At 33.1% G+C, this 15,696-nt stretch overlaps 2 protein-coding genes across 2 annotated transcripts; both read right to left on the bottom strand.

Annotated features, from left to right (window-relative positions):
• Nucleotides 1–1,176: 1,176 nt before the first annotated feature.
• LOC148303593 (carboxypeptidase Q-like) lies at nt 1,177–7,368 on the bottom strand. The gene is made up of 3 exons (XM_088269717.1): nt 7,108–7,368; nt 3,122–3,251; nt 1,177–2,268 (listed from the first exon to the last, which is right to left on the bottom strand). Exons 1-3 carry the CDS (start codon nt 7,320–7,322, stop codon nt 1,177–1,179), a joined length of 1,437 nt encoding a protein of 478 aa, XP_088125843.1. The 5' UTR covers nt 7,323–7,368.
• Nucleotides 7,369–8,934: 1,566 nt separating this feature from the next.
• LOC148303592 (carboxypeptidase Q-like) lies at nt 8,935–13,795 on the bottom strand. Its single transcript, XM_088269704.1, has 3 exons — nt 13,554–13,795; nt 11,493–11,622; nt 8,935–10,273 (listed from the first exon to the last, which is right to left on the bottom strand). Exons 1-3 carry the CDS (start codon nt 13,772–13,774, stop codon nt 9,182–9,184), a joined length of 1,443 nt encoding a protein of 480 aa, XP_088125830.1. The 5' UTR covers nt 13,775–13,795; the 3' UTR covers nt 8,935–9,181.
• Between the last annotated feature and the right edge of the window lie 1,901 nt (nt 13,796–15,696).

The following is a 15,696-nucleotide window of genomic DNA, read 5'->3' as shown; positions in this document are numbered from 1 at the left end:
ATGCTGAAGATAGATACAAGCTGTTGTGTGTATCCTCAACCGAACTATGTATAATGTATCTTTATAAAATTAATTAACTTTATTTTCACCACTTTTTTATTAATACAATTCAACCGGTTCAACGGTTTCAACAACACATTGTCATCATCAGGGTTTGTTTTAAATCAAAAACATTAAAATACTCTCACCACTTCCACACACTCTATAAAAATCCTAAATGTTATTTTTATTGTTCTTTGCATAGCAACCCCAAATAACAACTAATGGAATCACCCAAAAAACAGTATGAAGCTGCGCTTCGTATACAACTAATGGAATCACCCAAAAAACAGTATGAAGCTGCGCTTTGTATACGCATACGTAAAGTGGTGAAATCAAAGTTAATTTATTTTATAAAGATATTATAAAACGTGCCACAAAGTATCTGTGGAAAACACTCAAGAAATAACTATAATGTGTTTTTTGTTAAGTGTTCTATTCATTTTTGTACGTAGAATTTTCAAAAAATTAGAAAAGTTAGATGTTTATTTAATGTATTTGTCATTAGGAAATGTCCAATCCTTTCACATTTTCTTGATATTTAGACGTTTGCTCTCAAGTCTTTGATTGTCATAGATAAATAAGTTAATATATTCTAATTATATGAACGTTGATAAGATTCCCAATTTGATTTGCAATATTATACGTTTGATTCCATCCATATTATACATATTTTGATTATCGGAATGAGCAAAAAAATATTGTTTGGGTATTTGAACATGGTATTAAAAAAATTGTTTTATAAAGTATAATGTAAATAGTTTTTGCATGTTTTCTACAATGAGAATTTTATTTTCCTAAGTTTGTAATTTTTTTCTTATTCTTTATATAAATATATTTAAATTTATGTTTATAGCTTCTGATGTTTTCAATAATTGATATCCAAAAAGAAAAAGTTTTTTTTATGTATTAATTCAGATGATGATTTGTAACAAGATATTTTATATTACCCTTCATACACCTTTAAAAAATTTACTGTGTTTCATATACCTTAAAGAAATATTGTATCTTTATAAGGATGTAACTATGTTTGTGAAACTAAGCAAAGTAATAAAATACGAAAATTACATGAATTATTTTTATTTAAATCACCAAACATATTTTTAAATCAGCAAAAATTTGTTCTTCTTTTTAAAATTAAGCCCTTGGAATTTCGTGAGCCAAATCGGCTACAATATAGGAGAAGGCGGTCCAAAAAGCGGCACATCTGTCCAGAATGTCTGATCCTACAACATTGAGAGTGTCTCCCACTGAATGATGGTACCAAAAATAGTTATCGTTTTGATTAAAGAGCCCTCCTCCGGGAACTCCTTGCCTGACGAAGAAAGTTAAATCTGGTCCGGGATCACCTAAAGTAAGTTCCGTTGTGTTGATGGATTGAAATAGCTTCAATATTTCTTTCACCATACACTCTCCGGTCTTACTTCCGGAATATGTAATTCCACGTGGAGAGAATGTACCAGAATCTGACTCCATAACAAAATTCAAGTTATCGTTATCTTCTCTGTGCGCCAGTTCATAAGCTTCAGCTCCGACTAGCCCAAGCTCTTCGGCTGTCCACAGAACTGTTCTCAATGTTCTCCGAGGACGTAAATTGAGTGTTTTCAATACAATAGGAGCTACCCAGGATATGAAAGAGCCGCCGCCATCATCCATGGACCCGTCTCCTACATCCCAACTGTCAATATGTCCCGAGATCAAAACAATTTTGTTTGGATCTGTTGACCCCGTCAAATCTGCTATTGTATTTCTTGAAATTTTTGTTTCTGATGTTGCTGACATCAGAAGTTTGATCGTTATGTTTTCTCCCCTGTTTTGCATCCTCAATAATAGATCGGCATCTTCTAGAGTTATCGCTGCAGCGGGAATTTTAGTAACATTTTCCTGATATCTCAGTCCACCTGTGTGTGGTGTAGCTAGTGAAAATTGCGTTACAGATCTGACGAGAGCGGCTACAGCTCCCTTTTTCGCCGCCTCCGATGCTCCCTGACTTCTATATTGTACAGTCTCTCCATAAGTTGTGAATTGTTGTGCATAAACAACAATTTTACCACCAACGGCTGCGTCAGATAAAGCGCGGAGCTCTTCAAAATTTCGGACAACGATGACTTTGGCAGTGATGCCATCTGAAGGAGTTGCAATACTTGTACCTAATCCTAGTAAAGGTAAGTCCTTGACTCTGGGTTCTAGCAAAGTAGCACTTTCTTCTCCCCTTAGCCAATCTTGTAGCTAAAAAAATATTAAATCCTTTTATAAATAAAGAAAATGAATTTTGAAAATGTATACTTTTGAGGAATTTACGAAAGTGAAACATGGAGTTATCAAAAGAAGGATGACAGTAGACGCGATCTCTTAGATAAATGTGTAGTAAAACAATGCATTATATGATATTCGAATAGTGAAATAAGGAAAAAACACAAGAATCTCAGGATACTCATTATCGGTAAAATAAGGAAAGGAGTGTTGAGATGGTTTAGATGTCGTTCACTCACTTTCAACAATGTCATATATCAAAAATCATCAATTTTTAGTTGCGAATGTTTTCAGAATGCCAAGAAAATGTACTATATCCCAGAAAAAGCGGCATATTTTTAACTTTATATTTACCCGCTACAGGGCAGAAAGTGTTTTTTTTTGCATTTTGAAGAAAAGGTACTGTTTTATTATTTTTATAAATTTACTCAATATTTTTCAAATGGAAAAAAAACCTTTGGGTTTTACCTAAAAAGATCTGTTGCACAGTAAAAAGTTCAATAAGTGGCTTGATATTTATTTTTAATACATTGTTTTATATTTTTTAACTTAAAAAATGATACGTTATTGAAAGGAGTGAGCGATATGTGAAACGAATGAGTGAGGAAATAAAAGCAAAACAAATTTATGAGGTGAATGTAGTTGGAAATAGGAGTAGAGGAAGAGAAAAGAAAGCTTGGCATGATCAAGTATTTAAAATACTATTATAGAAGGTGATCACCTGATAGGAGTCGAAATATCGGCGGGTATGAATGAGGAGATCATGAACGTGGAAGTGGATGCTTTTCTCTCTGCTTACCTCAATATTATAAATATGGTTTGTACATACCTCAACATCTTCTGTATGAACATTTTCTAAACCATTTTGTTTAGACATCTCAACCATGTAATCGATGGAGTCTTCCAAAGATTGTGATCCTGTAACTCGATTGCAGAACTTGTCAACAAATGCCGCCAATCTGCAAAGAGTTTATCTAAGTACCTACCAGATCATTTAAATTGTAAATAGATGTTATATATTTACAACATTTTGAGCGTGTCCTCATACTTTTTCACAAAATCTGGATTATATCCAATTACAGGAGTTATTTTCATATCATTTTTTGACATCTCATGAAAGATGAAGAAGAATATGAAAGTCTGGGCATTTATGGGGTTGACCACCGTCATAGTCTGGTTTAAGTGATCACTTTACACATGTGTAACATTCACCAATTCTACCCATTATTGACAACCATACTACTCAAATTCTTGGAAGTTCTATATATATGAACCAATTAAGAAACCTTGTTCTTGAATCACTAGTACTTCACTAGAGACATCTATTGGTGAGTTGTAAAGAAGCTTTTTTACTAAGCAGAAACTCTTATATTAGTATGTGAGTATCACACACATGAGAAACGCAAGAAAATACCATTTTTATTTTTTAAGGTTTCTAAATTGGTTCATTTATATAGAACTTCCAAGAATTTGAGTAGTGTGATTGTCAATGTTACACGTGTGTAAAGTGATAACTTAAACCAGCCTTTGACGGTCGTCAGCCCCGTAAATGCCCAAACTTCCAAATTCTTCTTTATCTTTGATGAGATGTCAAAAAATAATATGTTATTTATTTTCATTGTATTGATATATACATAGAAAAACAAAAAAAATAAAAAATAAATCATTATATTAAAACTTACTAACTAACTATCACGCCGCTACCCCACAAGGGTAGGCAAAGATAATAGAACACCACACCAATCAGTCTTTGAAATCAATCATCACCACTCCCACATTCGTGCATTTCCTTATTCATATCCGCCGATTACTCGCACTTCTGATCTGACCACGCTCAAGTATTTGAAAAACATGATCATGTCAAGTTTTCTCCCGTCTTCCTCCGCTTTTATTTCCAACCACATTCGCCTCATAAATTTATTTTACTGTTCTTTCTTCACTCATTCGATTCACATGCCCAAACTATCTCAACATACCTTTTTTTAATTTTACAGATGAACCTTATCTCCTCTCATTCTTTCCTTATTTCAGCATTTGAACATCTATCATACATCGTTTTGATGAACATTTGTCTGAGAGATTGCATTTAAAAAAAAATATATTTTAAAGATACAAACATTTTTTTTACTATATGTATTACGGCTCTTTAGGCATGGCCTGTGTTGAGCCGTTCTTAAAGACACTGTTCTTAAAGACATGATCACTACTGGAAATCAAAATGGTTTTGGGCAACAAATTAAATATCTTTGGCGCAAAGAATGAAAAGGTTTTTTGCGCAAAACTTGTTTTAACGGATGGGCCAATATAGTTTATATTTAATGCTGCCCGGGTCCGAATATTTTGTTGAGTTCTTACCTTATCCATTTTATTCCAGAAGTTTGATTGCGTTCAGCCTACTTTCATCATTGTTTTGCCAACTGCATGCTTCACTTCCATAACATTAGAGTCGGAACCAGGACTCTATTGTGCAATACCAGTTTAGCTTTCGCTTAAAGGTTTTATATTTGCTACAACTGATTTCAGTGCACCATTCACTCTGTTCCCAGCACTCACTCTCCTTTCTATATCATTACCAATCTTTCCATCCCTTGTTCTTCTTTAAACCCTAATCTGCATCCCCATCAAGATGCAGATTAGAATTACACCATTGAGTATAAGGCACTGCATCATATAAATGAAGTGTTTTATGTGCAGCATCTGTGAAATTTTTGCTCATCCCCTAGATATGTTTCGAGGAAGATCCATGACAATCGTCTTGTTCACAATATATTCAGGTTCTCTACGTCCTATGTGCCCATGCGTATGCCCTATATCTTATGTGTCTTGCAACATGTCACTAGTCAAATAAAATATCTTCTTCTTCATTCATTTCTCAAACCCTCCACCCCACCCGATGGTGCATAGGACACTGCATCATATAAACACAGTGTTATCTTGATCGTTAATACATGAAGGAAAGGTGATTAGCCCTCCTCATCAGGTACCAGTCTAGGGTAACATTGAATAAATATGGGAGTGAAAAAATCACTTAAATTTATTTAACCCCCCCTGGGAATCGAACCCGTGACCTCCCGAACTAGAGCTGAACGCGCTGACTATTACACTATGGGATTGGACAATATATGTACTTCCCAAACATACAAAATCATCTACCTGTTAAAAATATTCCCCATTTACCATTATTATACATAGATCCAGATCTACACTCAACTCTTTAAAAAATCTGAGAATATAAAATAAATTGAATATTTAAAAACTTCTTGCTTGCATTTACATATTTGAAAATATATAAATCACATTCCATTAGACAAAACTCAAATGTTAGTCTCAGACCTTAGGGTCTAGAAGGCCAGTCACAGACCTTTTTAAAATTTAAAATTTAAGATGTCGGTTGGAATTAACCACAATTCGGCTTATTCTTTAATTACAACATTTTGAGTGTGTCCAAATACTTGTTCACAAAATCTGGATTATCTCCAATTACAGGAGTTATTTTCATATTATTTTTTGACATCTCATCAAAGATGAAGAAGAATATGGAAGTCTGGGCATTTACGGGGCTTACGATTATTCTTTAATATTATTTATTGATTCGGCATTAACTTTGTGGAATGACATGTTCATTAATTTTTAATAATTAATTTTCAATTCTTTAAATAAGCAATAAATAATTCAAGATAAGAATACCAAATGCTTCAACGACCTCTGTAACATTGAAGATTACATAGTATTATATTAATTATATTTATGACACTAGGCTAGGAATTAAAATAAAGGTATCTGCTTTTAATTATTCATGCTTAAAACGAGCACCCTCTCCATCAGTATACATTTGCTGGAAATAAGCTTGTTCATTTTAAGCATGCTCAAAGCAAATACACAATGTAATTTCTAGCAAGCTCTCTGCCTGCTCAGCGTAGTCAAAAATGGAAAACCAAGTGGTTATTCGCACAGAACTGAATAAAATCATTATTTTGTTTGCAATGCAATGTTTTTATATGATTTTTTTACATCTGAATAGAGATGAGGAAGAATATAAAAGTCTAGATATTTACAAGGTTTATGACCTGTCAAAGGCTAGTTCAGTGATCACTTTACACACGAGAAACTTTCAACAATTCTACCCATGATTGACAACCACGCTACTCAAAACAAAATTTGAACTCCTGGATATATTGATCAATCTTGTGACACAGTACAAATGAATTCACAACAGCCATCTATGTTGGATTGATACATATTTTATTATTTATTGACTTGGCGTTTAATTTGTAGAACTCCATTTTAATTTATGTATTAATTTTAAATCAAACACAGATTTTTTGAGTCTACTAAGTTGTATTTTATTAACAAAAAACACATAAAAAATTATATTGTGACAATTGTTTCGCCTTGTTAGGGCATTATCAAACGAAACACATTCGTTTGATAATGCCCTAACAAGGCGAAACAATTGTCACAATATAATTTTTTATGTGTTTTTTGTTAATAAAATACAACTTAGTAGACTCAAAAAATCTGTGTTTGATTTAAAATTAATACATACATATTTTATTAACAAGAAACCCTTTTATTTGAATGTATGCAAGATCCAAGCCCAGGATTGTTTTCACATACTGGAAAACGTATGAAAAAATGATTTCCTATTTTTTATTTTTTTTTTTAATCATAATATTTTGACTGTATTCAAATACTTTTCTCAAATGTGGGTTTCTCCACCTAGGAGTTATTTTTACTTTTTGACAACTCAACATAGGTGAAGAAGAATATGGAAGTCTTCTTCATCTACGTTGACATGTCGACGTTAGTACTTACTGGTTCCACGTCTGTCCTTTGTATGGTCCCTGCGTAAAGTATTCAATGATGCGGTTTGCAGTGCTCGCATAGTCCGCTATATCACTAATCACTTCCAGAGGCAGGTCGCATTCATCATCATAACTATGTTCTCCCTTTTCTTGCACAGGAAGACATAGTACTCCTAATGGTAGAACAACACTTATGACAAACACTCTCAGATGCCATAGAAACATTTTTAATATATAACTACTTTTCACAATGTAATGACCGCAAACGGATTGCAAACTTATATATGTGAAATGACAATCTTAATTTGATTATAAGGATTAAATAATCATAAAATGAATGCTCAAATGTTTGTGAATTTATCTATACTCATAAAATGAATGCTTAAATGTCTGTGAATTTATCTATACTCATAAAATGAATGCTTTAATGTCTGTGAACTTATCTATAAGTACATAATACTTTTAATCGATACTTGATACTTTTTTGCAAATATATACAAAATAGGGATTTCAATAACTACTGTATTTTAGATTATATGACTAAGACACATTTTGATAGCATTATATAAAAATGTATAAACTAATGAATAAAATAAAATGCCGGAGAAAAAGAGCTTAATATGATAAGAACAAACAAAACAAAGCTATCGAGTTTTCCTTTAGACTTTTTAATACTATATTAATTAATTACTAATATTACCTTTTATTAAGTAATAAATGCTGTAAAAGTTTTTTTTAAACAAAATTGAATAATCCACCTGCGTAGTGACGTAGTCTGCACATTTACCTATCATCTTGAAGGTCTCAGGTTCGATTTTTAGGGAAGCCAATATAAATACTATTGTCAATAAGTGTTTTTTCCAATTCAGCATTTATATTACATAATATTATCTAAGTCAAGAGTTACACTTGGATGGCTTGACTCTGGCTAGTGTCTGTACACTGACGGATTCTTCAGTTCTTTGGGTACGTTGTGCGTGGCAATGAGGAAAGCATGGAACGACTGGTTGTGATTTGTAGCCTGGAGGGGAAGGGAGTGAGAGGAAGATCCCCACAATAGACCGATCAAGTTAAGACAGCAGCAGGCACCTCAGTTGTTGGAGCGCTACATGCAGCACAGTCAAGGGATAACTGGAGAAGAGTCATCACTTCAACAAGGGTTACAACCCTTAGTAATGAGGAGTAAGATGGAGAAGAAGAAGAATATTATCCTGAACTGGTATCTAAAGTGCAGGACTAGCATAGACTAGGACATATCCTTCATATAAAAAGCGATCAAATTTATAATGCATCAATTTGATTCAGCTACCTATGCACCATTGAGTGCATCGCACTCAAAGGTCAGAAATACTAATTATGATGTTTAATTCCATGAAAGTTCATGATCATAGTGATAAAAAAATAAAGAAAATGTGACAAGGAAAGAAGTTGCAATAAAAGAGAAAAGATCACAAAACGAATGGGCCGTTACTCCACTCTGTACATTCCTTACCTCTCAACATATTTTTTAATCTTTCCATCCCTAGACAACGTACTTCCTAAATATACCAAATCATCTACCTGTTCCATTGATTCCCCATTTTATAATATTTGCACCCATTCTACATTAATTTCTTTCAAAAACCACAACTTTAGATTTGCCAACATTCATCAGCAAATCACATTCCTCGCACACATTATACACAATTGTCACCAACGCCTGCAGGTCTCTTCTCTTCTATCGACAAGAATCATCACAGCATCATCACCATACAAAAGGCATTAGACCCATTATTATTCAACCCATTTAAATATTAAATAAGATATGTGAATTTTGGTGAAAAAAAAAAACAGGGAATGTTATTAAAATATGTTCATTTATTTTCAGTCTGAAAGTAATATAACAGACTTGTCATGATCAAGTATTTCATATACTTGGAAGTGGTAAGGTCAGGAGTTGGAATAATCCGTGGGTATGTATGGGAAGATACAGATGTGGAATAGGCGAATATTGTTTTCAAAAACAGATTGGTGTGGCAGTTTATTCTCTCTGCCTGATGGTTAATAAGTTTTTTCTTTAATAATGTGATATTATTTCCCTATTTTTATTTCCTTGGAATGTCATGAGTTAAATCAGATACAATATAAGAGAAAGCTGTCCAAAATGCGGCACATCTGTCCAGAACGTTAGGTTCAATGATGTTAATAGTATCTCCTGCAGAATGGTGGTACCAAAAATACTTCTCGTTTTCATTAAAAAGTCCACCTCCGGGTATTCCTTTCTTGGTGAAGAAACCAATATCTGGTCCAGGTTCGTCCAATGTCAACTCATTTGCATTTATCGACTCGAATAGTTTTAGTATCTCAATCATCATACACTGTCCTGTCTCGCTTCCGGAATACGTCAATCCACGGGGAGAAAATGTGCCATAATCAGACTCCATCACGAAATTTAAGTTGTCGTCTTCATCGCTGTGTGCATTTGCATAAGCTTCAGCTCCGATCAAACCGGGTTCTTCGGCTGTCCATAAAATCGTCCTCAATGTTCTGCGGGGACGTAAGTCAAGGGTTTTCAACACAACAGGGGCCACCCAAGATATGAACGAACCACCTCCGTCGTCCATAGCTCCATCTCCAACATCCCAACTGTCAATGTGTCCCGAGACAATTACTACTTTATCTGGATTGGTTGATCCTTTCAATTCTGCTATTGTATTTCTTGATGTTTTTGTACCTGACGTTGCTGACATTATCAATTTGATTGTAATGTTTTCGCCTCTATTTTGAGTTCTCCACAAATGATCGGCATCTTCTAAAGTAATAGCCGCAACAGGAATATTTTTTACACCATCCTCATAATACTGTCCTCCTGTATGCGGTGTAGCTAGAGAAAATGGTGTGATTGATCTCACTAGAGCGGCTACAGCTCCCTTTTTAGCCGCCTCAGCTGCTCCCTGGCCTCTGTATTTGACAGTTTCTCCATAACTGACAAATGGTTCTGCATAAACAACTATTTTCCCGATGACTGTGCTATTGGGGAGTGCTCTGAGCTCATCAAAGCTTTTAACAACAATGACTTTAGCAGTAATTCCTTCAGGGGGAGTAGCTACGCTTCCACCAAGACCAAGTAATGGTAAATCTTTGACTCTTGGTTCTAACAAGGTAGCACTTTCCTTTCCTCTCACCCAGTTTGGAACCTGAAAGTTGATATAAGTATGCTTTTAAAAAAAGACACAATAATTATTGAGTTTAACATACTATCGATAAACCAACTACTAATTCTCACGCTACTTCTCCACAGGGGTATGCAGATTAAATAGAAATCCACACCACGTTTACTTTGCAAAACAATCGTTGGCTCTTCCACATTCATCCATATCCTTATAAATACACACTGATTATTCCGACTTCTGACCTGACCACTATTAAGTTTTGGAAATACTTGATGCCAACTTTTCTTCGGTCAGGTTATTTTCCTCTGCTTCTATTTCCAACTACATTCGCCTCATAAATTTCCAACCATCTCAACACTTCTATCCTTATTTTATCGATAATACTTCACAGTTCAAATATCTTTCATATATCGTTTTGACGCACATTCGTTAGAGAGATTGGATTTGACTACTTTCAGTCTAGTTTCATCCTTCTTTTGCCAACTCCACACTTTTCTTCCATAAAATACAGACTATTGTAATATATAAGGAATAAGAAAAGTAGATTCAATTTTAAGTCAGTATTCCTAATAACAATAATTTAGTTAGTGTCGGGTTGTGGTCCTGTGGTTAGTGTCGCGGACTCTTAAGTCAGAGAATCTCGGTTCGAACGTGGGTTTGATTATTAGAAATACGAATCAAACTCTGACTTACCACAGTTTGATTCCTATTTCTAAAAATGAGCCGCTTAGGCTCACAGAAATAGTATGAAATTGAAATATTTTTGTAAATAATCAAAACACAAATATTTGTCTTTTTTTTATATTATTTTTTAAATTAAATAATCTTTCATTTTAATTTGAGTATCCATCCATTATCTATATTGAGTTAAGTACATTTTGGTTAGATCAATCTCAGTCTAACTTTGAATTTAAGTTAAATATATACGTATATTAATAATAATAATAATAATAAAACCCTTATCCGCACCCCAATGGTGCATAGGGCACTGTGTCATATAAACGCAGTGTTATCTTGATCGTTTTACACATGAAGGAAAGGTGATCAGCCCTCCGCTTCAGGTACCAGTCCATGGTAATATTTAATAAATATTACAGTGAAAAAATCACTTATATTTATTTTACCCCCCTTGGGAATCGAACCCGGGACCTGCAGAACGGTAGCCGAGCATGCTGACCTACACACTACGAGCACTACGGAGGCGGACTGTTTAAAATGTATACATAATTAATGATTTAGTTACCTCAACATCTTCTGTATGAACATTTTCCAAGCCATTTTGATTTGAAATTTCTACCATGTAATCTATTGAATCTTCTAAAACTTGTGATCCAGAAACTCGATTGCCGAACTTATCAACAAATGCAGCCAACCTGAAATCATGTTTGATTCAATAACAGGGTATTAGGAGTAACGACAGATCGCTCACTACTTTCAAGAACGTCATAAATCAAAAATCTTGATTTTTCAGGAGAACGTTTTTAAAGTATAAAAATGTAACACAATGAATTAAAAATAAATATCAAGCCACTTTTTGAACTTTTTACTGTGCAGCAGATTTTTTTAAGTAAAACCTGAAGGTTTTTTCTCCATTTGAAAAATATTTAGTTTATTTAAAAAAATAATTTAACAATACCTTTTCTTCAAAATGCAAAAACAACACTTTCTGCCCTGTAGCGGGTAAATATTAAGTTAAAGATATGCCTCTTTTGCTGGGATATAGTACATTTTGTGGGCATTTCGAAAACATGCACAACTGAAAATTGGCGATTTTTGATTTATGACGTTCTTGAAAGGAGTGAGCGAGATATCCATTTTAATATACAAAATTATCTACACGAAAATGTGTTTATTATTGTGGGTATAGTGTGTGTATGTATGTGGGTATATGTATGTATCAATGAATGCATGCATCTTCTAAAACCTGTGATCCAAAACTCGATTGCCGAACTTATCAACAAATGCAGCCAACCTGAAATCATGTTTGATTCAATAACAGGGTATTAGGAGTAACGACAGATATCCATTTTAATATACAAAATTATCTACACGAAAATGTGTTTATTATTCTGGGTATAGTGTGTATATGTATGTATGAATGAATACATAACTAACTAACTAACTAACTAACCATCACGCCGCTTCCCCGCAGGGGTAGGCAGAGAGAATAGAGCGCCACACCACACTGTCCTTGCAAACATTCTTCGCCTCTTCCACGTTCATGAATATTCTCATACATACCCATAATGAATACATGCGTATGTTAATATATCTTTAAATTAACTTCTTTTTACTTTTAGTATACTGTTTATTTATTTATATAATTTTTTGACATCTCATCAAAGATGAAGAAGAATATGGAAGTCTGGGCATTTACGGGGCTAACGACCGTCATAGGCTGGTTTATGTGATCACTTACACAGTTGTAACATTCACCAATTCTACCCATTATTGACAACCACACTACTCGAATTATTGGAAGTTCTATATATATGAACCAATTACGAAATATTGTTCTTGAATCACTAGAACTTCACTTGAGACATCTATTGGTGAGATGAAAAGAAGATTTTTATTGAGAAGAAACTCTTATATAAGTATGTGAGGTCCGAATCCTGGATTATAATCACATACATGAGAAACGCCAGAAAATATCACTTTTAATTTTTATTATTTAAGCTTATAATTTTACCATTTAATTTATTTACAACATTTTGAGTGTGTCCAAAACTTTTTACAAATCTGGATTATCTCCAATCATAGGAGTTAATATTCATATTATTTTATACAAATAAAACTTCCAAGAATTTGAGTAGTGTGGTTGTCAATAATGGGTAGAATTAGTGAATGTTACACGTGTGTAAAGTGATCACTTAAACCAGCCTATGATGGTCGTCAGCCCCGTAAATGCCCAGACTTCCATATTCTTCTTATCTTTGATGAGATGTCAAAAAATAATATGAAAAATAACTCCTTTAATTGGAAATCATCCAGATTTTTTAACAAGTATTTCGACACTCTAAAATGTTATTTATTTATTTAATATATTTTATTTTATATTATTTTACTAAAATTAAACACATGAATAATCCAGTTTATCGAGTTTTATTTTTATTTACGACGAGATTAGAATAGATTCTGGTACAAATTAAATTAATTATTTTATATCATTTGCGTTTTTTTAATGTCGGTATTTTAAATAATGTCTTAGAGGTTTGCGCACTTTACTTCAAGGCATGAAATAAAGATAAATAAACAAACATAATATAGAATGAGCGGAAAAAATACAGAGATTATTGCTTACTGTTCCCATGTTTTCCCTTTGTAAGGTCCTTTTGTAAAATAATCGATGATACGATTTGTGACATTAGCGTACGCAGCTATGTCTCTCACAACATCCTGAGGCAGGTCACAATCATCCTTGCTTTCCTTATTTACCAAAGTCTTAACTTGCAAGGAGCGGCATAGTACTCCGAGTGGAAGAATGGCACAAACAAGTAAAATCGACAAACGTCTCAAATCCATTTTGTTCGACGACAGTGTGACAATTTGGACACTCTAACGGTTTATTTATTTAAACTTTTATCTTATCATTTCCTGATGTAAAAAAAAATCGGGAGAATATCGATCAGAGACACTTTTGACGACACTTTTAATCTGATTTTATTTAAAAAAAAAACAGATGTTTGTGTATGATACTGTACTTCTTGAGCGATAAACAGTCATATACTGATCGCTACTTCACGTCGACAAAGATGCGATACAGCTGCTACCTATTGCAATTTTAAATTGCTACCTACATTGATAACCAATTGTTGAGCGTAAATTAGTGAATGAACACTTCAATTAATGCCCTCCAAATCTAACCTACTTACTCAATGTCATTGCTTGAGATGGCTACTTTTTGCGAGACTTTATCGACTTATTTTCAATTATGTCAAAAAAATAAAAAAATATTTACATATAAACAAACTATAAGAAATGACTCGAAAAACCGTTTTTTCATAATTCCTTAAGATTAATTTTATCAAGGTTTCACTACCGTAAAGTGGGTATACATTGCACCAAAATACTGCATTTTTTCAAAAAATTGTCTATTCAGATCAGGTTTTTGACTTTTTCTGAGGTTTTAACTATTGCAATGTAATAACACATATACCTGTAACATGTCTGATATATTTTTAATTTTTTATCTATTTTGCCTGTATTTTTTTTTATATTTATATTTTGGTGCAAAGTATCCCAGGGTAAAGTACAACTTTGCACCATGATATTTTCTCTACACTTTTCGTACTAGAATCCAAATTGATGCAAAGTAAAGGCTATCCTACAAGTTTCGTTGCACCTCATGAAGGGTTTTGGCTCACAGTTCGCTAAATGTAGATTATAATATTGTATAATTATGGAAAAATAAGACACTTGATAGAAATTTTTTTTTTTTTAAATTAAAAAATCTAACAAAAATATTTATTTTCAATACTGAAGGTTTAAAATTATATAAAATAAAAGGTGGATATTAAAACATATCGTACTACATAGATAATAGGAATTAAAATTAAATTAGGTCTAAATATGGTCAAGTTCCGGGACGGTAAAGAAACCTCTTTTGGATTGCATTTTCGGTTCTTTTATGGAACCCACTACATCCTTCCAAGAATATTGAAGAAAGTCATCCTTCATCGGCCACTTCTACGATTTGAGACTCTCCTGCATGGATTTAACAGCTCTGTTTTTCTTTATTTCCAAAATCTGTCCCGGAAATGTCTTTTGTCAATTTCCAAAATCTGTCCTTCATAATGAAATACGACATATTCTCCCACCTTCTTTTTTACTGGTCCTAATGACACTGAAGAACAAATACGATTTATTTCTTAAATATACATGTACCTACATATTATAAAATTTATCAGCATTTTGATTCTTTAGCCATAGCCTGTATTGAGCCGAAACATTTACATGCCGAAATACTTGCAAGTGATTGTATATTACAACAATAGAATGATTTGTTTTAGTATATGATCACCAATCGATAAAATCGGTCAAAGATAGGTTTCAAATTTATTGCATAATATTTTTTTTGAATAATTATTTTGTCGGAAGTGTGCCTTTTATCGGCATTTTTCTAATAACAAAAATACTATGTAAATACCGTATCTAACTAAACTACAGCAGTTGTACTGAAATCAATGAGCTCGCAACGTAATCTACAGGGGTTACGTGTGACTTTATATTATTATCAAAATTACATAATCACTTTTGTAAAATTGTCCGCGTTCAACAGCTTTTTCCAATTAAAAATATATTGAGTTTTTATCAATCAAAAAATTTGGTACACCTACTTAACAACTGATAATTTAACATTATACTTGTAAAATGAAACTTAAACTTTGTTTTTAACCATTTTTATTTTTGGAACTTTTTTCTGACCAGTTTCAACAAACACCTTG

This window comes from Brachycentrus maculatus, unplaced genomic scaffold, assembly GCF_059751285.1.
Source record: "Brachycentrus maculatus isolate JH-2025_06_01 unplaced genomic scaffold, ASM5975128v1 h1tg000361l, whole genome shotgun sequence".
NCBI lineage: Eukaryota > Metazoa > Arthropoda > Insecta > Trichoptera > Brachycentridae > Brachycentrus > Brachycentrus maculatus.
The sequence above is the reverse complement of the archived record's forward strand: the minus strand, read 5'-3'. Positions and strand labels throughout refer to the sequence as shown.